This window comes from Phacochoerus africanus, chromosome 4 (genome assembly GCF_016906955.1).
Source record: "Phacochoerus africanus isolate WHEZ1 chromosome 4, ROS_Pafr_v1, whole genome shotgun sequence".
Classification (NCBI taxonomy): domain Eukaryota; kingdom Metazoa; phylum Chordata; class Mammalia; order Artiodactyla; family Suidae; genus Phacochoerus; species Phacochoerus africanus.
The window spans coordinates 63328997-63348820 of record NC_062547.1 but is presented as its reverse complement, the minus strand read 5'-3'; the positions used below and the strand labels follow the sequence as shown (position 1 = coordinate 63348820).

The window sequence follows — 19824 nt, the reverse complement described above, 5'->3', positions numbered from 1 at the left end:
TCCAGAATCTTCCAGCCATCAGAAAGCACTCTTGACCTGAGGCCAGGATACTAGATAAAGAACTGCTCTGGTGTCCCTGTTTGAGTCCTTGAATTCAGTCATGTCTGAGGCCCACTCCAGACCTCTTAACACATTAACAAATTCTCTTTCATTTTAAACAGTTTTATGTTTCTGTTTTTTTAATACCAGAAAGGCCTAACCAAACAACCATTTCCTAAAAGAATCAACATCTTGATTAAAAAGTTGGAGGGCAGTATCTGAGAATAAAACACAAGTAGCTTGCTTAACATACACACACATAATACTCTATACACTCTTGCTTTGCTTGTTGCAAACCATTGACAACCTTCACCACTACATGTTTCAACTTCTCTATTCTACTCTACCCTCCAAAGAGCTTCTAGCAAGCAGGGTAAGGAAGAAAAGAAACAAAGATCAATGCAGTTCACTTGCTACTAGAAAGCATACCCAGGACAGTTGCCTTTGGGCAAGTGATGAAGAAACAGACTGCAAAATGGCCACACACAAAAAAGGGTACCCACAGTTACCGTTGAGAGGTTATCTAAAACGAAGCTATTTTACACTATTCTGACATGATTCACAATAAGAAACACTTTTTTTTTGCTTTTTCGGCCCTGACCTGCAGCATATAGAGGTTCCCAAGCTACGGGTTGAATGGGAGCTACAGTTGTGGGCCTCTGTTACAGCCACAGCAACACCAGATCCAAGCCACGTCTGCAACCTATACCACAGCTCACGGCAATGCTGGATTCTTAACCCACTGAGCAAGGCCAGGGATCGAACCCACAACCTCATGGTTTCCACTGCACCACAAACACATTTAAAAAAAAATTTTCGTGGCTGCACCGGAGGCTATGTAAGTTCCCAGGCCAGGGATTGAATCCAAGCCACAGCTGTGACAGTGCCGGATCCTTTAGCCCACTGCAGCCAGGCCAGGGATCAAACACACATCTCTGCAGCAACTGGAGCTGCTGCAGTCAGATTCTTTACCCACTGGGCCACAGCAGGAACTCCAAGAAACACATCTTACCATGTACACAATACATAAAATCACAGCCAAAGTTTTATGAAATACCCATGGGGAATTCCTGATGTGGCTCAGCAGAAATGAATCTGACTGGTATCCATGAGGATGCAGGTTCAACCCGTGGCCTTGTTCCACGGGTTAAGGATCTGGCCTTGCCATGAGCTGTGGTGTAGGTCCCAGATGCAGCTAGGATCTGGCGTTGCTCTGGCTGTGGTGCAGACCAGAGGCTGCAGTTCCAGATTCGACCCCTGGTAACTTCCATATGCCACGAGTGCAGCCCTAAAAAGACCAAACACAGACAAACATCCAAAAATATTCAGTATGTATTAAAACAAAAAAAAAAACCCTTGAATTGTGTAACACCCTTTGACATTTCCTTTTTCTCTGCCATTAAACAATGACTGTAACCTACTAAATTCGTTTCATCGCCCAGAGTTTGAAAAACACATATATAAAATAAAAAAATACTTTCTCTTAAAATCTAGATTGTGGTCAAAGTTCTCTGGAGCCCAAAGATATCATCTCATTTTACATATGAGAAACTGAGGCTTGGGAGGGTATGCAAGTGGTCCCAAGGAAGGTACACAGCAGGTGCAATGTGTCCCTGCAGCCCAGTTCCTAGGTTCCCTCCCTCTCACACATATACCCTGTCCTGGCAGCTTCCACACTCCACACAGTCCTCCTGTTTCAACCCTCACAACAACAGTCTGCTCACCTGAAATACATTTCCTTAAACACAGAGGAAAACATTTTAAGTGTAAAATCTCGCAATTTACTTTACACTCTTTTACACAAAACAATCCTAACAGGCCAATTTGCCTGCAGGCATGTATGTGTTATTGACTGGGGCAGGACAAGGGGGGACATTAGCCACCTATGAGGACTATGAAATTACTAATTACTCTTTTTACAAATTGTATAATACCAAGACCAACACCTCTTCCCTGGCACTGCTTCCACAGTATGCCACTGTCTTCTAGCATAACAGCAACTAGGAACCAAAAATGAGTTTGAGCCTTAATCAGACACCAAGACAAGAAAGGTGACCACAGGCAAAGTGAGCCCTGGACAGCTTTTCTTGAAACTCTTCAGGCAGAGCAAAAGAAGCATGCACCCCCACCCCATTAAAATACAAGACAGAGGCTTCCCTACTTGGCCCCAATCTGAATAGGATACAGATGTCAGCCCCACACCCCCAACACACATACATTTTGTCTACCCAGTCAATGCTTAAGTGTATGAGCATTCTATTTTACAAATAAGTAAACTGAGGTTTAGGAAAATTATGTAACTTGCCTGAGGTCGAGGTCAAGGCCAGATGGGGGCAGGGCTGGAACTGAACCCTGACAGTAGACTCCAGAGTTCTCCCTTTTCAGTACACAGCTCCACCCAAGCCCAACCAACCCTGCTAACCACAACCCAAAGTCCTGGAACTTCCTTTATTGAGCAGAACAGGCCAACATTTGTCAAGGGAAAAGATCACAGAATAGCCTATACTTGGGATTAACTTTAAAAAGCCTTTATCTGTAAGTATTCACAGATCAAAAAGAAACGGCATATTCATTCTTAAATTGCGGTTAAATGCTCAGATTTGACCAGTCTCCCAACAAAATATACTCTTCAATTGGGTTTAACACAAACAAAAGGCATTCCACATGGAACTGGATCCTGATATCTCCTAGTAATAGTGACTGGCATCAGTCACTACTCTTGGTCAATAAGGCCCAAAGTTCATTAGCAGAAACTTAGCCTCCCAGCCAAAAACTCCACTTTCCTGCCTCCCCTTCCAGGAGGGGATTTGTGATACAAACCCTCTTGAAGAGATCAGGATCCTTTCACCAAGTCCAGATGTCAATACAATTCAAATTAGGGCCAAAGGAGGCAGAGAGGGTATGGAAAAGATGCTGTGCTCGTGCTCTTAAAAAAACTTCCACCAGCAATTTATGCTGGCCATTGCCTTTGTTCAGATAAATAGGTTTTAATAAAATAGCTAAGTTACATTTTAGGCCTGAGGACACAATGGACCACCTTCCCCTACTGGATCATTTCTCCAAACTCTTCAGCCAACATGGAAGGGCGACCCTCCCCCACCCCAGAGCAGTGCTGCATTTCCACTAATCCTCTTATCACCACTTTTAATCTCATTATCAGATAAAATCAAATCCTCGATTTAAAAAACCCAATCCCGGAGGTCCCCTGTGGTGCAACTTGCAGCATCTCTGCAGCCCAAGGCACGCAGATCTGATCCCTGGCCCAGCACTGTGGGTTAAAGCACCTGGGTGTTGCAGTGTGTGTTACAACGGTGGCTGGGATCTGAACTCCATACAACACTGGGTGGCCAAAAGAGAAAACAAACTCCAATCCCCACTTTATTTTTTCCTGTCTGAGCCCATGATATGTGGAAGTTCCTGGGCCAAGGATCAGACCCAAGTCACGGCAGTGACAATGCTGGATATTCAACCCACTGAGCCACCAAGGAACTCTCCCATTCCCACTTTAAATCACCTCTCCCACTGATATCTACTCAGACTCACCTGAAGTAAAACACAACATAGAAAGGATCTGAGGGAGTTCCCGTCGTGGCGTGCAGTAGTTAACCAATCTGACTAGGAACCATGAGGTTGCAGGTTCGATCCCTGGCCTTGCTCAGTGGTTAAAGATCTGGCATTGCTATGAGCTGTGTCATAGGCCAGCAGCTGTAGCTCCAATTTGACCCCAAGCCTGGGAACCTCCATATGCTGTGGGAGCGGCCCTAAAAAAGGCAGAAAGAAAAAAAAAAAGAGAGAGAGAGCAAGAAGGGGATCTGAAAGACACCTGGCTAATCTTGGTATCACCTGGTGACATTGTTCCAGGAATGTCTGCTGGTACAGCTTCCTAGCCCTCAACTGCTCTAATGTCTGGCCATCTCTTCCCAATTCTATTCTTCACCCTGAGCAGTTAGAGCAGTAAGTAGTTAACCTTGGGAGGGCACCACTTTTTTACCCTTATTGAAAGATGAACAAGTGAAGTTTGTAGAAGGCTGAAGGTCACACATCAGGCAGAAAGGCCAGGATTCAAACGGAGTCTAACTGCGCCACAGTGGTGGTATCAGTCTTAGGAGCAGGCCAGCAAAAATGAGACAGGATTGGATGCCAAGAGGCTATTCAAGACCTCCCCAGAACATTCAGATAACACTGGGCTTCTATTACAGAGTAAGAAATTCTGAGACTTGATTTCAGGAAACAAAGTCCAACTTTGGGCAGGAGAGAGTAGAAAGGTCAAAGAGCAAGCAAGATCTTGGTGATACTTCTGCTTCTCAGAAGGCACATACAAGACCACGTTTTGTTTTTAAAAAATACCTCACCCTTATAAACAAGACACTGTCAAGCTTTGATTGGAGAAAGGGAACTCATGCAACTTTTTGGGGGGGGGGGGATAGGCAAGAAACAGATTAAGATAGGATGCTTGTGAGAGATGCAAGCTGGCAGGCAAGGACTCTCTCATGGAACTTCTCTAGAAAACTAATTTGTACTACATTTCCAAAAATGCACACCCTTTGGTCTAACGATTCCACTTCTAGGTAGGAAAAGAGAAAACTTGAAAAATCATGTTCAAAAATAGAAGTAATGGAGTTCCCATCGTGGCGCCGCAGAAACGAATCCGACTAGGAACCATGAGGTTTCGGGTTCAATCCCTGGCCTTGCTCAGTGGGATAAGGATCTGGTGTTGCTGTGACCTGTGGTATACGTCACAGACGCGGCTCAGATCTGGTATTGTTGTGGCCCTGGTGCAGGCCAGCAGCTACAGCTCCGATTAGACTGCTAGCCTGGGAACCTCCATATGCTGCGAGTGCAGCCCTAAAAAGACAAAAAGACAAAAAAAAAAAAAAGAAAAAAGAAAAAAGAATTAAGGAGTTCCTGTTGTAGCTCAGAGGTAAGGAACCCAACTGGTATTCATGAGGACTTGGGTTCGATCCCTGGCCTTGCTCAGTGGGTTAAGGACCTAGTGCTGCTGTGAACTGTGGTATAGGTAGCAGACTAGGCTCGGATCCTGCATGGCTGTAGTGTAGGCTGGCAGCTGTACCTCCGATTTGAACCGTAGCCTGAGAACCTCCATATGCTGTGGGTGTGGTCCTAAAAAACAAAACAAAACAAAAAAGGAAAAGAAAGGAATTAAACTGGAGTTCCCATTATGGTGCAGCAGGTTAAGAACCTGACTGGCATCCATGAGGATGCAGGTTTGATCCCTGGCCTTGCTCAGTAGGTTAAGGATCTAACGTTGCCTCCAGCTGAGGCGTAGCTTGCAGATGCAGCTAGGATCCATCACTGCCCTGGCTGTAGCATAGGCTGCAACTGCAGTTGCAGCTCCAATCTGATCCCTAGACGGGGAACTGCCATATGTCATAGGTGCAGCCATTAAAAAAAAAAAAAAAAAAAGAAAGAAGAAAAAAATAGAATTAAATTATGGTACATTCATATAATAGAATTTTAGACAATCACTCAATCATTTAAAATTGAGCATTTTGGAAATGTTCACAATGTTATTTTTGTGGGAAAGTTAAGAGCACAATGAAATTTTGTTACTTGTGTAGAAAGAATGGCATAAAAATAGGATTAAGAATCAATCATTTTAGGAGTTCCTGTCTGGCTCAGCAGAAACTAATCTGACTAGTATCCATGAGGACAAAGGTTCAATCCCTGGCCTCACTCAGTGGGTTAAGGATCCACTGTTGCTGTGAGCTGTGATGTAGGCCAGCAGCTACAGCTGATTCGACCCCAAGCTTGGGAACCTCCATATGCCACGGGTGCAGCCCTAAAATTACCAAAAAAAAAAAAAAGAAAGAAAAAGAATTAATCATTTTAACATTTAACATCATCTTAACACTGCATATTCCAAATTTTAAAAAATGATCATGCACTACTTTTGTTTAAAAAAAAAAAAAAAACCCTTACAATCTCTTTTTCAAATGACGTGAATCAACCAATGCTATTCCTCCTCAGGGTTTTGTTCAAGAACAGTAAAGATGACCACTCTGTCCTAACTTAGATACTGGATTCACTCTCCATCTATTTCTTTGGAATGGAATATATCCCATGATTTATGCTGGGTCATGTGGACACAGCTTATCAAGTTTAATCAGTTGTAACCTGTTTAGACTGAAAAAAAATTGTTTTTAAAATTGTTCTTTATAACAATGGTACAGGTTTGGGGTGCATCTTCCAGCCTGTTTTATGTACCTCACCAGCATTTGATACTATCTTCTAACGATGTACAATTTAAAAAAACAAATGGCTATCAAATCATTCCTACTATATACTACATGTCAACATGCTGACCTCCTTGCACTTCCATTTCCTAATTCTTTTAAATGGCTACACCACATTCCAATAAGCTTTTTTTTAACCCCTCTGTGAAAGTACTCACAAAATCAATGCAGTTAAAGTCATTGTGTATCCTCAAAAAGTTAAGTACTGTGACCTAGCAATTCCACTCCTAAGTATCCACCCAAGACATTTTTTAATGTCCATACAAAAATGTGTACATGAATGTTCATAGTAGCACTATACAAAATAACCAAAAAGGTGGAAACAACCCAAATATCCATCAACTGCAGAATGCACAAATAAAATGTTAGATATCCATCCATACAATGGAATATTACTATTATAAAAGAAGTACTGATTCATGCCATAGCACAAATCATGAAAACATTATACCAAGTGAAAAAAGCCACCAAATACAAAAGGTTATATATTGTATGATTCCTGAAATATCCAGAATAGCCCAATTTTAAGAAACAGATTTATAGAGTAGATTAGTGGTTGCATGGGACAGAAAATGACTGGTAATGAATAAGGGATTCTTTCTGGAGAGATGAAAATGTTCTAAGATTGGTTGTGGTAGTGGCTGCACAACTCTGAATTATGAAGAGTTCTGAGTTGTGAACTCTACACAACTCTAAAAACCACTTAACCGTACACTTTAAATTAGTGAACTAGCATTTGTGAATTACATCTCAATAAAACTGTTATAAAATGACTAAAAACTTAAAAAGGATAAAATTTTACAATAACAGTGTAATGCTCAAGTTATACATAACTTATATTCAATAAATGTTTAGGAAAATAAATGCATTAATAAAGAATATGGTACCATAAAAAATCATTGTGCAAACATTTTTTTGTCTTCCCTTGTACATAGTAGAAACTTAGGAACTAACTGTTGAAACAGATTGGCCAATCACGTGAAAATCAAAATATTAAAAGAGGCTTAAAGTTTGAAAAAGGAAATCCTTTTTACTGACAGATTTTTACTGATTCATATTAAGAAACACTATCCAGGAGTTTCCGTCATGGCACAGCGGAAACGAATCCAACTAGCAACCATGAGGTTGGATCTCTGGTCTTCCTCAGTGGGTTAAGGATCCAGTGTTGCTGTAAGCTGTGGCGTAGGTCGCAGACACAGCTGGGATCTGGCATTGCTGTGGCTCTGGTACAGGCCGGCAACAACAGCTCTGATTAGACCCCCCCCCAGACTGGGAACCTCCATATGCCTCGGGTGTGGCTCTGAAAAGACAAAAGACAAAAACCAACAACAACAACACGGAAATGCTATCCATACTTCTTTATTACCCACTTCATCTCCCTCTTAAAATACTTTCCTCAGGTCAGGATTGAACCACAGACCAAACCCACTGACCACATTTCAAAATGCTAAGCGGGAAATGTACAATAGATGTTGCACAGGAGCAACTACATGCCATGCTGATTTTATGATTAATAAGTTTACTGCAACTTCTAGGGACTTTAAAGTTATCTTAGTTAAAATTCACATTCCCTGTAAGTCACCGCTGACCAATTATGCCCAATGTTAATATTTTATTAAGAGAAATTATTTGCCTTTGGTATTATGGGCATGACAAATTCTTGCTCAATTATCTCCCCAGTTTATTTACCCAGGGAATATTTTAGCTGCTCTTCTAGATGCTAAGGATACAATAAAGAATAAAAATAGGCAAGGCCAATCTAACAAGACCCTGCCCTCATGGAACTTACATTCTAGTAAAAAATAATAATTTAAGGAAAAAAACTTTTTATAAGTTCATGTCTTATGAATTAAGTAAAATGTCAGCATCAGCAAAGAATCCCCACCATCCTCACCATGCATTCAAACTTTTCTAAACACTAAAAATTTATGAATTTTCAGCCCTTTTCTAAACACAAAGATTTATGAAACATTAGCAGTAGTTTTCAATGACAAGCTCTTCTTTCCTTTTATAGATTTGTTAAGAACATAAGGACAAACATACCTACAAGTTTATTCAAAATCAGAATTCAAAACATTTTACATCCCCACAATGGTGACAGACCATAACAATTTAACCAGACCAAGAGCAGATTTAACAGCCCTGGGTCGGTCTTCGAATCACTGAGATGCCAAATGGTTTTTGCTTAAAGTTAAAACAAACAAACAAACAAAAAAACCCAACTCCAATCTCCCTCTAGAATTCATAAATCTCAAGTCATTCAACGGCCGAATTGTGTAACACAAAAATATTGCATCCCCCTCCACCTCCAAAAAGCAAAAGTGCAATTTAGTACAAAGATCACAACAACTGGCTCAAAAGGTAACTTTTGGAAACAAAGTCTAAATTCCTTTAAACAATTCAATAATTTAGTGGAAATTTTACAAAGTGACCAATGATTCTCTTGCAATTCTTAGGTTAATTTTTTCCCCCCTCCTCACCACCCAAACTAGGGAAGGTAGCCATGTAGGCACCTGAGGACAGCCGACCCATCCTTGAAATGCAGCCACTTCCATGTTCTAACTTTCATCTGTAGGCAAAGTTCCTCACCTTCAACAATTTGGCTAGGGCTGAATTCTAGCAAGATTCACGGAGGTGGGCCCATCTCGCTCAGATTAAGACCAACTAAAAAGCATTTTAGAGAAGAATTCATTCCACAATTTGAGCCCTTAGATACTATGTTTCCCACCAAGATTAAGGGGTACGGTAGATAAAGGAAGCAAATGCATTCAGATCAGGCTTGTCTCGATTTGGTGGACGGATCTGAGAGGTTTATCTTCCCCAGGTTGAAGATTTGAAGATTACTTATCTACAATGCCTCGATGGGAAGATCCCATACAAATTAAACTGAAAATAATATTTTAGTATATTAGCGGCAAGGTCATAAAACAGACTGTGCCAACTGTTCAAAAGTTCTTGAAATTGGAAACACATTCATAAATTCTGTTGTGTATCGCTTTCTTTACAATCTCCAAGGACTAAATTTCGAACTAACAATTTAAGGAACCTGACAGCCCCATTCATAAAAATCTCGCAACTGTTAATACAGCACCAAAGAGCCACTGGCTTAAAGGTAGGCCCAAACGGTTTTCGTAAACACAGACAGGTAGAGATCTCTCGAATTTAACACTTCAATTCTCAGGCGCAGATTCCAAGAGGTCACTTCTTGCAACCAGCACACACATAAAAATGAACCCAAAGACCAAGACTAAAGCTGCTCCAGGTTGCACAAAACATTAAATGAGTAAACAAAAACAACACTGCAAAAAACAATGCGTGGTCTTGAGTAAATGGGAGGTCAGCTACTCAGCAAAAGCACATGACTCATCCATGGGCCTGAATAGAAATATTTACAGTGTCCACTACACCCAAGTGGGATTTCCCATCTTGAACCAAGGCCGGGCCTCGGGGGTATCTGACTCCGGTAAAGTTGGGCTATTTCCGTTTGGGGGGGGGTGTCATTCCGTTTCGCTGAATCACAACTCCCCCCACATCCCCACCCCAAACCACCACAACGCACAAGACTGCAACAAACGAGGCCGTGGCAAGGACACCAGGGAGCAGCGACCAAGCAAAACAAAGCGCCCAATGAGGGGCTGCCAGATCAAGAGTGGATGGGTAAAGCGGGCCAGGCTCGACCCTCAGAGCACAGCTTCCGCCCCCAAAGGGCCTGTCTCCGGCCAGGTGTGCAGAGGCAGCCTCCTCCCTCCACCTGGGGACCAGCCCGGTTCTCCGCAGAGCTCTGGGGACAGCCCGGAAGGTGAGGAAATGAGGGCGGGGGCGCGCTGCCCCGGCTGAGACAGGAGGACTCAGACTCCAGACAGAGAAAGCGCCGGGCCGGCCCCACATGAGCGCAGAGGCCGCCCCGGGAACCGCGACTGGGGACAGCGGTGGCCGCGACCATCACGCCAGGCCCGGACTTACCGGGGCCAGGCTCGCCGCGGGCTCCGCGGCGGCCGCTTCCTCCTCCTCCTCCTCCTCCTCACTTGACAAAATGGCGGCGACAGGAAGTGCCGGGCGCCTCGGCCCGCCCCCCGCCCGCCCCCGGCCGCCCGCCCCGCCGCGGAGCTCGCGCCCCCCACCCGCGCCCCTGCCCTGTCGACCGGCGAGAGCCAGGGGGCGGCGGCGCCAACGGCGAGGCGCCCGCGAGCCGACAAGCCGCCCCGACGCCAACGGCGCAGGCGGCCCTGGCCCGGCGAGAGCGGCGCGGGGACGCGGGAGGCCCGCAGGCCCAAGCCCGCGTCGCCCCGGCCTCCCCGCCCCCGCGCCGCGCCGATGGCGTATGTACTGGCGCACCGGCCCCATTACGCAATGCAGGTTACGCGGGCTGCGCCGCAGACCCCGCCAGCTGCCCCTCGCCGCCTGACGCCCCGAAGGGCACCGGTCCTCACCTGAGACGCTAGGCCGCACGCCGCCCCCACCGGCCGTCCGCCGCCCCCTCCTCTTCGGACTGACTGCGCGGGGCCGGGGCCCTTCCGCCGAGCCCGCCGCTCCGCTGTGTTCACAGGCCCCGCTCGCCCGCGGGCACTGCCGGCAGCCGCCGCCACCGCCGCCGCCGCAGCCACCGCTTCGGTTCGTCGGCTTCGGGAGAGCAGAACAAACAGCCCTGCTGCTGCCGCCGCCGCCGCCGCCGCCGCCGCCGCCAGCGCACTGACGTCACCGCGCACGCTGCGCGCGCGACCACGCGCTGCCGCCGCCCGGCGTGCGCGCCCCAAGACCATGCCCGGTGCGAGCTAGCTTAAGCTAACAGAGAGCCGGGAGGTGAGTGGGGAAAACCCGTGCTTGCGGCCCACACGGAGGTGGGAATCCCCATGGACCAAGGGTGGGGGCTGAGGAGAAATCATGCAGACCCGAGGGAGGGGACTCTTTAATCGGAGGGAAGAAATCCCGCACACCGAAGGAGACATCTCAGACCGAGGGAAGGGACTCCACAGACCGAGAGAGGACCCCGAAGATTGAGAGGGAGAGCACCCCGAAGACCGAGGGAGGGGACCCCGAAGATCGAGGGACAGGACTGAGGCGAGACTGAAAGTTGGGCCTGAGGAAAGAGACCTGAAGGCAGAGGGAAACGTCCAAAAATTTATGAAGGGTCTGATTATAGACGCTCAAAGAAAGGGAGGACGGCGAATAGAAACTTCAGAAACCGGTGGCAGAGGCGGAGGCAAGACACCTGTCTGAAGGAGGCTGCGCTGGTGCGGAGGCTGAAGGGTGTTGAAGGAAGCTGGAGGGGGGTGGTGCTGGAACGTTGAGAGAGCTGCGATGGGCCCTGGGGTGAAAGAAGTGAAATGAGAGGAGGCTGTGAGCAAGACTGATGCGGCATCTTTCTTGGCCGGCTGGCGAGCCACTAAGATCTAAAGGCTAGAAGGTGTTTGCATTCTGGGCCTAGAGTCCTCTCCCTCTAGTTGTCCTCCAGCTGACTTCCTTATCCTTAAGACTCAAGCCACAATTCAGGTTCCAGAAAACAAAGAGATTAGACTTAGGTTGCTTACAGTTCAAAATGACAATCCTGTTAAAGTTTTCAAATGGGAAGCCATAACCTCCTTTCCCCTTTTGCCCTTATCTTCACTCTTTTAGCATTTCAAGCCTCGTTTTTTAAAAATAGCAAACTCGGAGTTCTTGTTGTGGCTCAGGGGTAAGGAAGCTGACTAGTATCCATGAGGATGCTGATTCCATCCCTGGCCCCACTCAGTGGGTTAAGGATCCAGTTGTTGCCATGAGCTGTGGAGTAGGTCGAGGATGTGGCTCAGATATGGTATTGCTGTGGCTGTGGTGTAGGCAGGCAGCTGCAGCTCACATTCGACTCCTAGCCTGGGAACCTCCATATGTAGCAGGTGCAGTCCTAAAAAAAAAGACAAAAAAATACAAATAGTAAATTTGAGGAGTTCCCTTGTGGCACAGCAGGTTAAGGATCCGGCATTGTTACTACTGTGGCTCCAATCTCTGCTGTGGCAAGGGTTCAGTCCCTGGCCGGAGAACGTCCACATGCTGCAAGTGCAGCCAAAAAAAAAAAAAAAGCAAGCTCAGTTCTTCTATAAAATCTAGGAACTTTTTAAAAACTCCTAATGGGCCCTTCTTTCAAAACACATTCATGTGCTAGGATAGCAGTCAGATAGTTTTGTCTCTGTTATGGAGTTTGGTCACTTTTCACTAAGGGCAATCATAAATTATTGATAGGTCTTAGGCAAAGTAAAGACTTATTTTTACCCTTTACTTTAACAACACGTGAAGTGACAAATTATTAAGTGCCAGAAATAAAGGAGGTAACTGTAACTGGTTCATTAGTAAGCTTCCTTCTACTTCTGTATTATAGAACATTAAAATTTGTGACTATCTTTGGCTCCTAATTTTGCATACTTGGCAATTTATGGAAGATGATTGGAAATGGAAAAAGAATAGGAAGATACACAGGGCTTTGTAAATATGGAATAACAATCCCTCCCCCTTTTTGCAACTGACCCCATAAGAAGTTCCCAGGCCAGGGATCAAACCCATGCCACAGCAGCCACTGCAGTGACAACACTGGATCCTTGGATCCCTAACCCTCTGTGCCACAAGGGAACTCCTAACAATCTATCTTTCTTAGAAACCAGAATGTTTTCCATTTTTAAGCTGACTTTCCATATAGTTGTCTTGTTGCCTTATTTATTTAACTTGCTGACAGTAAATGTTTTTGGAAGTGTTTGGTGCTACCAGTTTACAAGTCACATAAAAGCTTTTGTTATGGAGTCCTTTCGTGGTGCAGTGGAGACGAATCTGACAAGGAACCATGAGGTTGCAGGTTCGATCACTGGCCTTGCTCAGTGGGTTAAGGATCTGGCAGTGCATGAGCTGTGGTGAAGGTCACAGACAAGGTTCGGATCTGGCGTGGAAGCTGTAGCTCTGACTAGACCCCTAGCCTGGGAACCTTCATATGCCAAGGGTGTGGCCCTAAAAAGCAAAAAAAAAAAAAGTTGAAATAATTTTTATATATTGGGTTAAATAAAATGTTTAATTTTACCTGTTTGTTTTTACTTTTTAAAATGTAGCTACTAGAAAATATGAAATTACAGTTATGGCTTGCAGTGTATTTGTGTTGGACAGCACTGGTCTAGACTTTTTAATTCTGTGCATCAGTATGTATCTACATGTGGAAATAATTGTGTTGTTATAAAGCAAAAGACATCATTCTGTACTTGTTAATTTGTAATATGCTTTTCTCATTTAATGCATCTTGGAAGTCACTCCACATGAATACTTGGATATCTGCCCAATTGGGAGCTAACTTGGAGAGAACATATAGTGTTGTTATCTGGTATAGATATATCATGATTTATTTAACCATTCTATTATATAGATTTATTTTCAATTTTTCCATCATAATAACAGATATTGCAATGAGAATTCTTATTATGCATTTCTCATTTTCTTTTCATACTTGCCAGTATTTTTCCAGGTTAAAAAAGTATATGATGTTTTCTGAAAAATAAAGGTAAATTTATAAAACATGACAAGCTTTAGAAAAGCTGGAGGGGAGTTCCTGTTGTGGCGCAGCAGAAACGAATCTGACTAGTATCCATGAGGATGCGGGTTAGATCCCTGACCTTGCTCAGTGGGTCAAGGATCGGGCACTGCCATGAGCTGTGATGTAGGTTACAGATTCAGCTTGGATCTGGTGTTGCTGTGGCATAGGCCAGCAGCTGTAGCTCCGATTCACCCCCTAGACTGGGAACTTCCATATGCTGTAGTGCTGCGGTCCTAAAAAGCAAAAAAAAAAAAAAAAAAAAAGAAAGAAAGAAAGAAAAAGAAAAAAGAAAAGGAGAGCTGGAGCTGGAGGTTTTTGATTTTCGATGGTCTGAATCCATGCTCACTTTCCAGTGAGAACTTGCCCATGATGTTACATTGTGGAATTTATAGTTAGGTCCTAGAAACAGTGACTCTATGGTCACACATTTATGACATTTAGAACTTAGATCTCCTGATTCCATAAAGACTCTGCATTTTTTTTCTCTAGCCCAGAAATTGACATTTTTTCTATGAAGAGCCAAGTAGTCAATATTTTAGGCTTTGTGGGCCATAAAATCTGTAATGTTGCCAGTCCTTGTTGCTCTACCCTTGTAGTACAAAAGCAGCCATAGTTAAATTTAATATGTAAATGAATGGCTGTGGCTGTGTTCCAGTAAAACCTTATCGATTTTAAAATTAGAATTCAGGGAGCTCCCGCTGTGGTGCTGTATGTTAATGATCTGGCATTGCCATAGCTGAGGCATAGGTTGTAGCTCTGGCTTAGATTTAATCCCTGGCCCAAGAACTTACACATGCCACAGATGTGACCAAAAAAAAAAAAAAAAAAAAAAGAAAAGAAAAGAAAAAGAAAAACCATCCTTAGCTGGAAAGCGGTGTAGAAACAGAGCAGTCCAGATTTGTCCCATAGGCATTAGTTTGCTGATCCCTGCTCTAGAATCTCAAGTTTAGGAGTTCTTCTGTGGCACAGCAGGTTAAGAATCGGGCATTGTCATTACCGTATCTTGGCCAAAAAAATTTTTAAATGAAAGAAAAAGAAATAGTTCAGGATAGCACTGCTCTTAAGAACCCACATGAAGACAACCCAAATGTAGAATGAATAGATTGTAATGTAATGAAAATGAACAAATCACAACCACACACAATAATGCAGATGAAACTTATAGACATTGGGAAACCAAAGAAGCAAGGCATACGTGGGATTTCATTTCTATGTTGATTTCTTTTTTTTTTTTGTCTTTTTGCTATTTCTTGGGCCGCTCCCGCGGCATATGGAGGTTCCCAGGCTAGGGGTCAAATCGGAGCTGTAGCCACCAGCCTACACCAGAGCCACAGCAACGCGGGATCCGAGCCGCGTCTGCAACCTACACCACAGCTCACAGCAACGCCTGATCGTTAACCCACTGAGCAAGGGCAGGGACCGAACCCGCAACCTCATGGTTCCTAGTCGGATTCGTTAACCACTGCGCCACGACGGGAACTCCTCTATGTTGATTTCTAAAATAGATAAAAATAGACTGACTTTTTAGGGAAATAAAATTATAAAGAAAAACAAGCAGGGAGTTCTCTTGTGGTGTGGGAGTTCTCTTGTGGTGTGCCACTGCTGTGGTGAGTTCAGTCCCTGGTCCAGGAACTTCCATATGCTGAGGGCATAGCCAAAAAAAAAAGAAAGAAAAAAAAAGGAAAAACAAGGAGGTAATTACCACTGGTTACTTGAAAGGGTGATTGGGAAGGGATGAGGAAGATGTGGGTGGCCTGTTTCTGAGGTATAGCAGTATTCCATTTCTTTTTAAAATGTATTTTTCCAAGTCAAAGACCTGACATGGCCCTGCTGATTCACATGCGAATGGTAAAGAAACAGCATGGGAGTTACCATTATGGCTCAGTAGGTTAAGAATTTGACTAGTATCCATGAGGATATGGGTTCAAGCCCTGACCTCACTCGGTGATTTCAGCTTGGGTGTTGCTGCAAGCTTCAGCAAGCTGCATTGCTATATGTCACAGACGTGGCTCAGATCCTGTGTGGCTGTGGCTATGGCATAGGCAGCTGCTGCAGCTCTGATTCGATCCCTAGCCTGGGGAGTTCCATATGCTATAGGTGTGGCCCTCAAAAGCCAAAAAAAAAAAAAAAAAAACAACCATTAAAAACAGCATGATATCTAGCCTTTTAAATTAATAGTACTAGTATTGTTAACTATAAGGACAAATATTATAGTCCCATCTTTTTCATTTTACATGACCAGAAAGTGTTCTGCTTTTTGACTGTGCATTGCTTTACTATTCAGTATATGTTTTATACACATTTTGTGTTATATATTAGTTTTTTAAGACAACAACAGACCATATAAACAAGGAAAACTGCCTGAGTGAAGAGAACTACATAGAAAAAGCTAATGATAAAGTTGAAATGGACAGACTTCCTGAATGTATGGCCAGGAAATGAGCAGCATTGCAAGATATCTTCTAGTTTAAGACTCATTAAGAAGGCTGGCACCATGGTAAGCATGGTGAAAAATGTTCCTGATAATATTTTGGTCAGAAGCCACTGGTGGTCCTGGAGGTTCAAGCCCTTGTGGAATCATCATGGCATCAAAATGAATGACAGTGGCCTAAGTGAGGCTTCTCCAGTGGCTAAAAAATTCTCTTTGACATTTGCTGAGCAACAAAGTTTTCTTGTCTTAACAAATTTTTTATTTTTTGTCTTTTGAGGGCAGCACCTGTGGCATATGAAGTTCCCAGGCTAGGGGTTGAATCAGAGCCTCAGCTGCTGGCCTACGCCACAGCAACACTAGATCTGAGCTTCGTCTGCAAAGACGACAGCTCATGCCAATGCCGGATCCTTAACCCACAGATCGAGGCCAGGGATTGAACCCGCATCCTCATGGATACTAGTCAGGTTTGTTACCACTGAGCCACAATGGGAACTCCTGACACATTTCTCACTGTAGTTAAAAACCACATCCTTTCGGTGAAGGATGCCTGGTAGGATTTACTTCAGCAAGGACTTCATGGATAAGTCAGTTTTGAAGCTTTGTTGGAATAAGCTGCTCTCATTGGTGTAAATACATGTCAAGATTGAAAGCTTACATCTCTTTTGCCCCTTTCATCTTTAAGACAAATGGGCTGATGAAGCAGGTCCTGGTATCTGTTTATAAGAGCATCTGTGTCTAGATTTATACTAGTGTTGTCTGGTAGGCAGCTTTCAAAAATGGCACCCAATGATTCCTCACCCCCTGGTATTCATATTCTTATGTAATCTTCCCCTTGAGTCAGTGCTAGAAAGGGACTTGTTGGTAACAGAAATTATGGCCAAAGTGATGGGATGTCACTTTCATGATTAGGTTACAAAAGACTTTCATCCAGCTGGGCTCTTTTGACTTTTCAACGTGCACATTTTGATGAGGCAACCTGCCATGTAGAGGTTCACGTGGCAAGGAACTGAGGGCTTCTGTCAATGTCCACAAGGAACTAAAGCCCTTAATCCAGCAGCTGCAAGGAACTTAGTTCTGTAAGCAAACACAATAACATTGAAAGTAGATCCTTCCATAGACAAGACTTCAGATGAGACCACAGCCTTGGCCAACACTCTGCAGCCTTGTAATTCCAACTAAGGACTCAGCTAAGCCATACCTGACTCCCAGAAATTGATGTAATAAATGTGCTTTAATTTTTAAGCCACTAAATTTTGGAATAATTTTTTAAGCAGCAAGAGAAAACTTAATAGCATACATCCTGGAACCAAATATCCCTTTTTCCTAGGGAAGACCTATTTAAGCCTTAGTGAGGTTGGTGAATAGTGTGGCAAGCAAATTCTTCCTTCTCCCAAAATATCTCCTTAGCTTTCTCTGGCTTTGCATTTTTAAATTAGACAAAGTATGTTTCAAATACTGGGGAACATTGCCATGGTCTTAGTTTATTTGAGACAGTATTGCCATTTAAATTATTTTCCAATGGGAAGGAATTAGGAACTTATGTCTCTCTAAGGAGGCCAGAGTTTTCCTTTTGGGAACCATTGCGGTGGACAATTCACATATTATTACCCTAGTTAGTTATTGGTCCTTGGGGATTATCTCTAAAGAGGGATTCTTTTTTAGTTTTAAAAATTTATTTATTTTTTATGGTCACACTTGGGACATGTGGAAGTTCCCAGGCCAGGGGTTGATCCCAGCTGCAGTTGTACCTACACCACAGCTGTGGCAATGCTGGTTCCTTTAACCCACTGCAGCCCCAAGGGGTAAAGAAGGATTCTTTGAAAGATAATTTCATGGCAGCAAATATACATTTGTGAGCTCTCCATCTTCACTCCTATTTAGAGAAATGATCCCAAATCTCTGTAAGCATCTAAGAAGCTAAAATCCCCAGGTATTTCTCATGGGGCAAATTGAAGATTTGTCCTGAGTGGGTATCTGTGGGCAGGTTACAGAGCAAAGTCCTAATAAATGCATCCACAATGCCTAGGACTTGCAGGCACTAAATACGCAACACGTCGACTTGTTGCTCATAAAGTTAGAGGCCCAAAGAAGATATTATGTACTTTATGTTCTTTGAAGAGTCCAGCTTCAATGGATTGGCTGGAATTAAGAGTATTTGCAGGAACCTAGACAAATGGTCTTCCACATAAACTTAATGGAATTCACAGGAGAATGATGACTGAGGAAACATATAACTTCAAAAAGAAATGCTACAAGGGGCATTCCTGCTGTGGCACAGGGGGTTAAGACTGATTGCAGCAGCTCGAGTTGCTACGGAGGCACAGGCTCAGTCATAACCCTGTGCAGTGGGTTAAAGGATCCAGTATTGCTGCAGCTGTGGCTCAGATCTGATCTCTGGCCCAGGAACTCCACATGCTGCAGGGTGGCCAAAAAAGAAAAAAAAAAAAAAATAGTGGAAAGATCCATGTTCACCAGTTGGATACCTTAATATTTTAAAGATGGCAGTACTCCCCAAATTGATCTATAGGTTCAACCTAATTCTTATCAAATATCAGCTGCCCTCTTTGTAGAAACTGATAAGCTGGGAGTTCCCTTGTGACACAGTGGGTTAAGGATACAGCATTGTCACGCAGTAGCTCAGGTCACTGCTGTGGCACAGGTTCAATATCTGGTCAGGAATGTCCACATGCCACCGGCACCGCCAGAAAGAAAAAAAATTGATAAGCTGACCCTAAAATATGGAAACTCAAGGGACCCAGAATAACCAAAATAATCTTGAAAAAGAGGAAGAATTGGAAGAGTCACACTTCTTGATTCCAAATCTTACTATAAATCTACTGTTTGGTACTGACATAAGGGTAGAGATAGAGAGCAGAATAAGATTATGGAGTTCCTGCTGTGATGCAGCTAGTTGGGCATCTGGAGTTGTCTCTGCTGCAGCCTGGGTTTGACCCCTGGCCCGGCACAATGGCTTAAGGATCCAGTGTTGCCACAGCTGCGGTATAGTTCATAAGCTGTGGCTTGGATTTGATCCCTGGCCTGGAAACGTCCATATGTTACAAGTGTGGCTGAAAAAGAAAAAAGAAAAAGGGTTGAGAGGACAGAAATAAGCCCAAGTATCTATGGTCAACTGACATTTGAAAAGGGTGCCAATGTACAGCAGAAATTGGCACATTGTAAATCAACTATACTTTAAAAAAAAGTGCTGGGAATTCCCACTGTGGCTCAGCAGTAACAAACTCGACTAGTATTCATAAGGATGCGAGTTCAGTCCCTGGCCTCACTCAGTGCTTTAAGGACCCGGCATTTCTGTGAGCTGTGGTGTAGATCGCAGATATAGCTTGGATCTGGCATTGCTGTGGTGTAGGCCAGCAGCTGTAGCTCTGATTCATCCTCTAGCCTGGGAACTTCCATATGCCTTGGGTGTGGCCCTAGAAAGGCCAAAAAAAAAAAAAAAAGAATTAAAAAAAAATAAAGTGCTAATGAGGCAAGACAAGTCTCTCTTACCCTCTTTTTTTTTTTTGGTTTTTAGGGCCACACTTGTGGCACAAGGGAGTTCC

General features: G+C 43.9%; 2 protein-coding genes across 3 annotated transcripts in view; one reads left to right on the top strand and one right to left on the bottom strand.

Annotated features, from left to right (window-relative positions):
• BRD4 (bromodomain containing 4) overlaps positions 1-10960 on the bottom strand; it is a 95318-nt gene extending 84358 nt beyond the window's left edge. The window contains exon 1 of one of the 2 annotated variants that reach the window (XM_047776758.1): positions 10724-10960. The gene's annotated coding sequence lies outside the window, so the exon portion shown is untranslated. Of the gene's footprint in view, positions 1-10256; positions 10308-10723 lie in introns of those variants that run through there. The other variant, XM_047776759.1, reaches the window with a different exon arrangement.
• On the top strand, positions 9754-11957 carry LOC125125557 (translation initiation factor IF-2-like). Its single transcript, XM_047776766.1, has one exon. It carries the CDS (start codon positions 10180-10182, stop codon positions 10696-10698), a length of 519 nt encoding a protein of 172 aa, XP_047632722.1. The 5' UTR covers positions 9754-10179; the 3' UTR covers positions 10699-11957.
• Positions 11958-19824: the final 7867 nt, after the last annotated feature.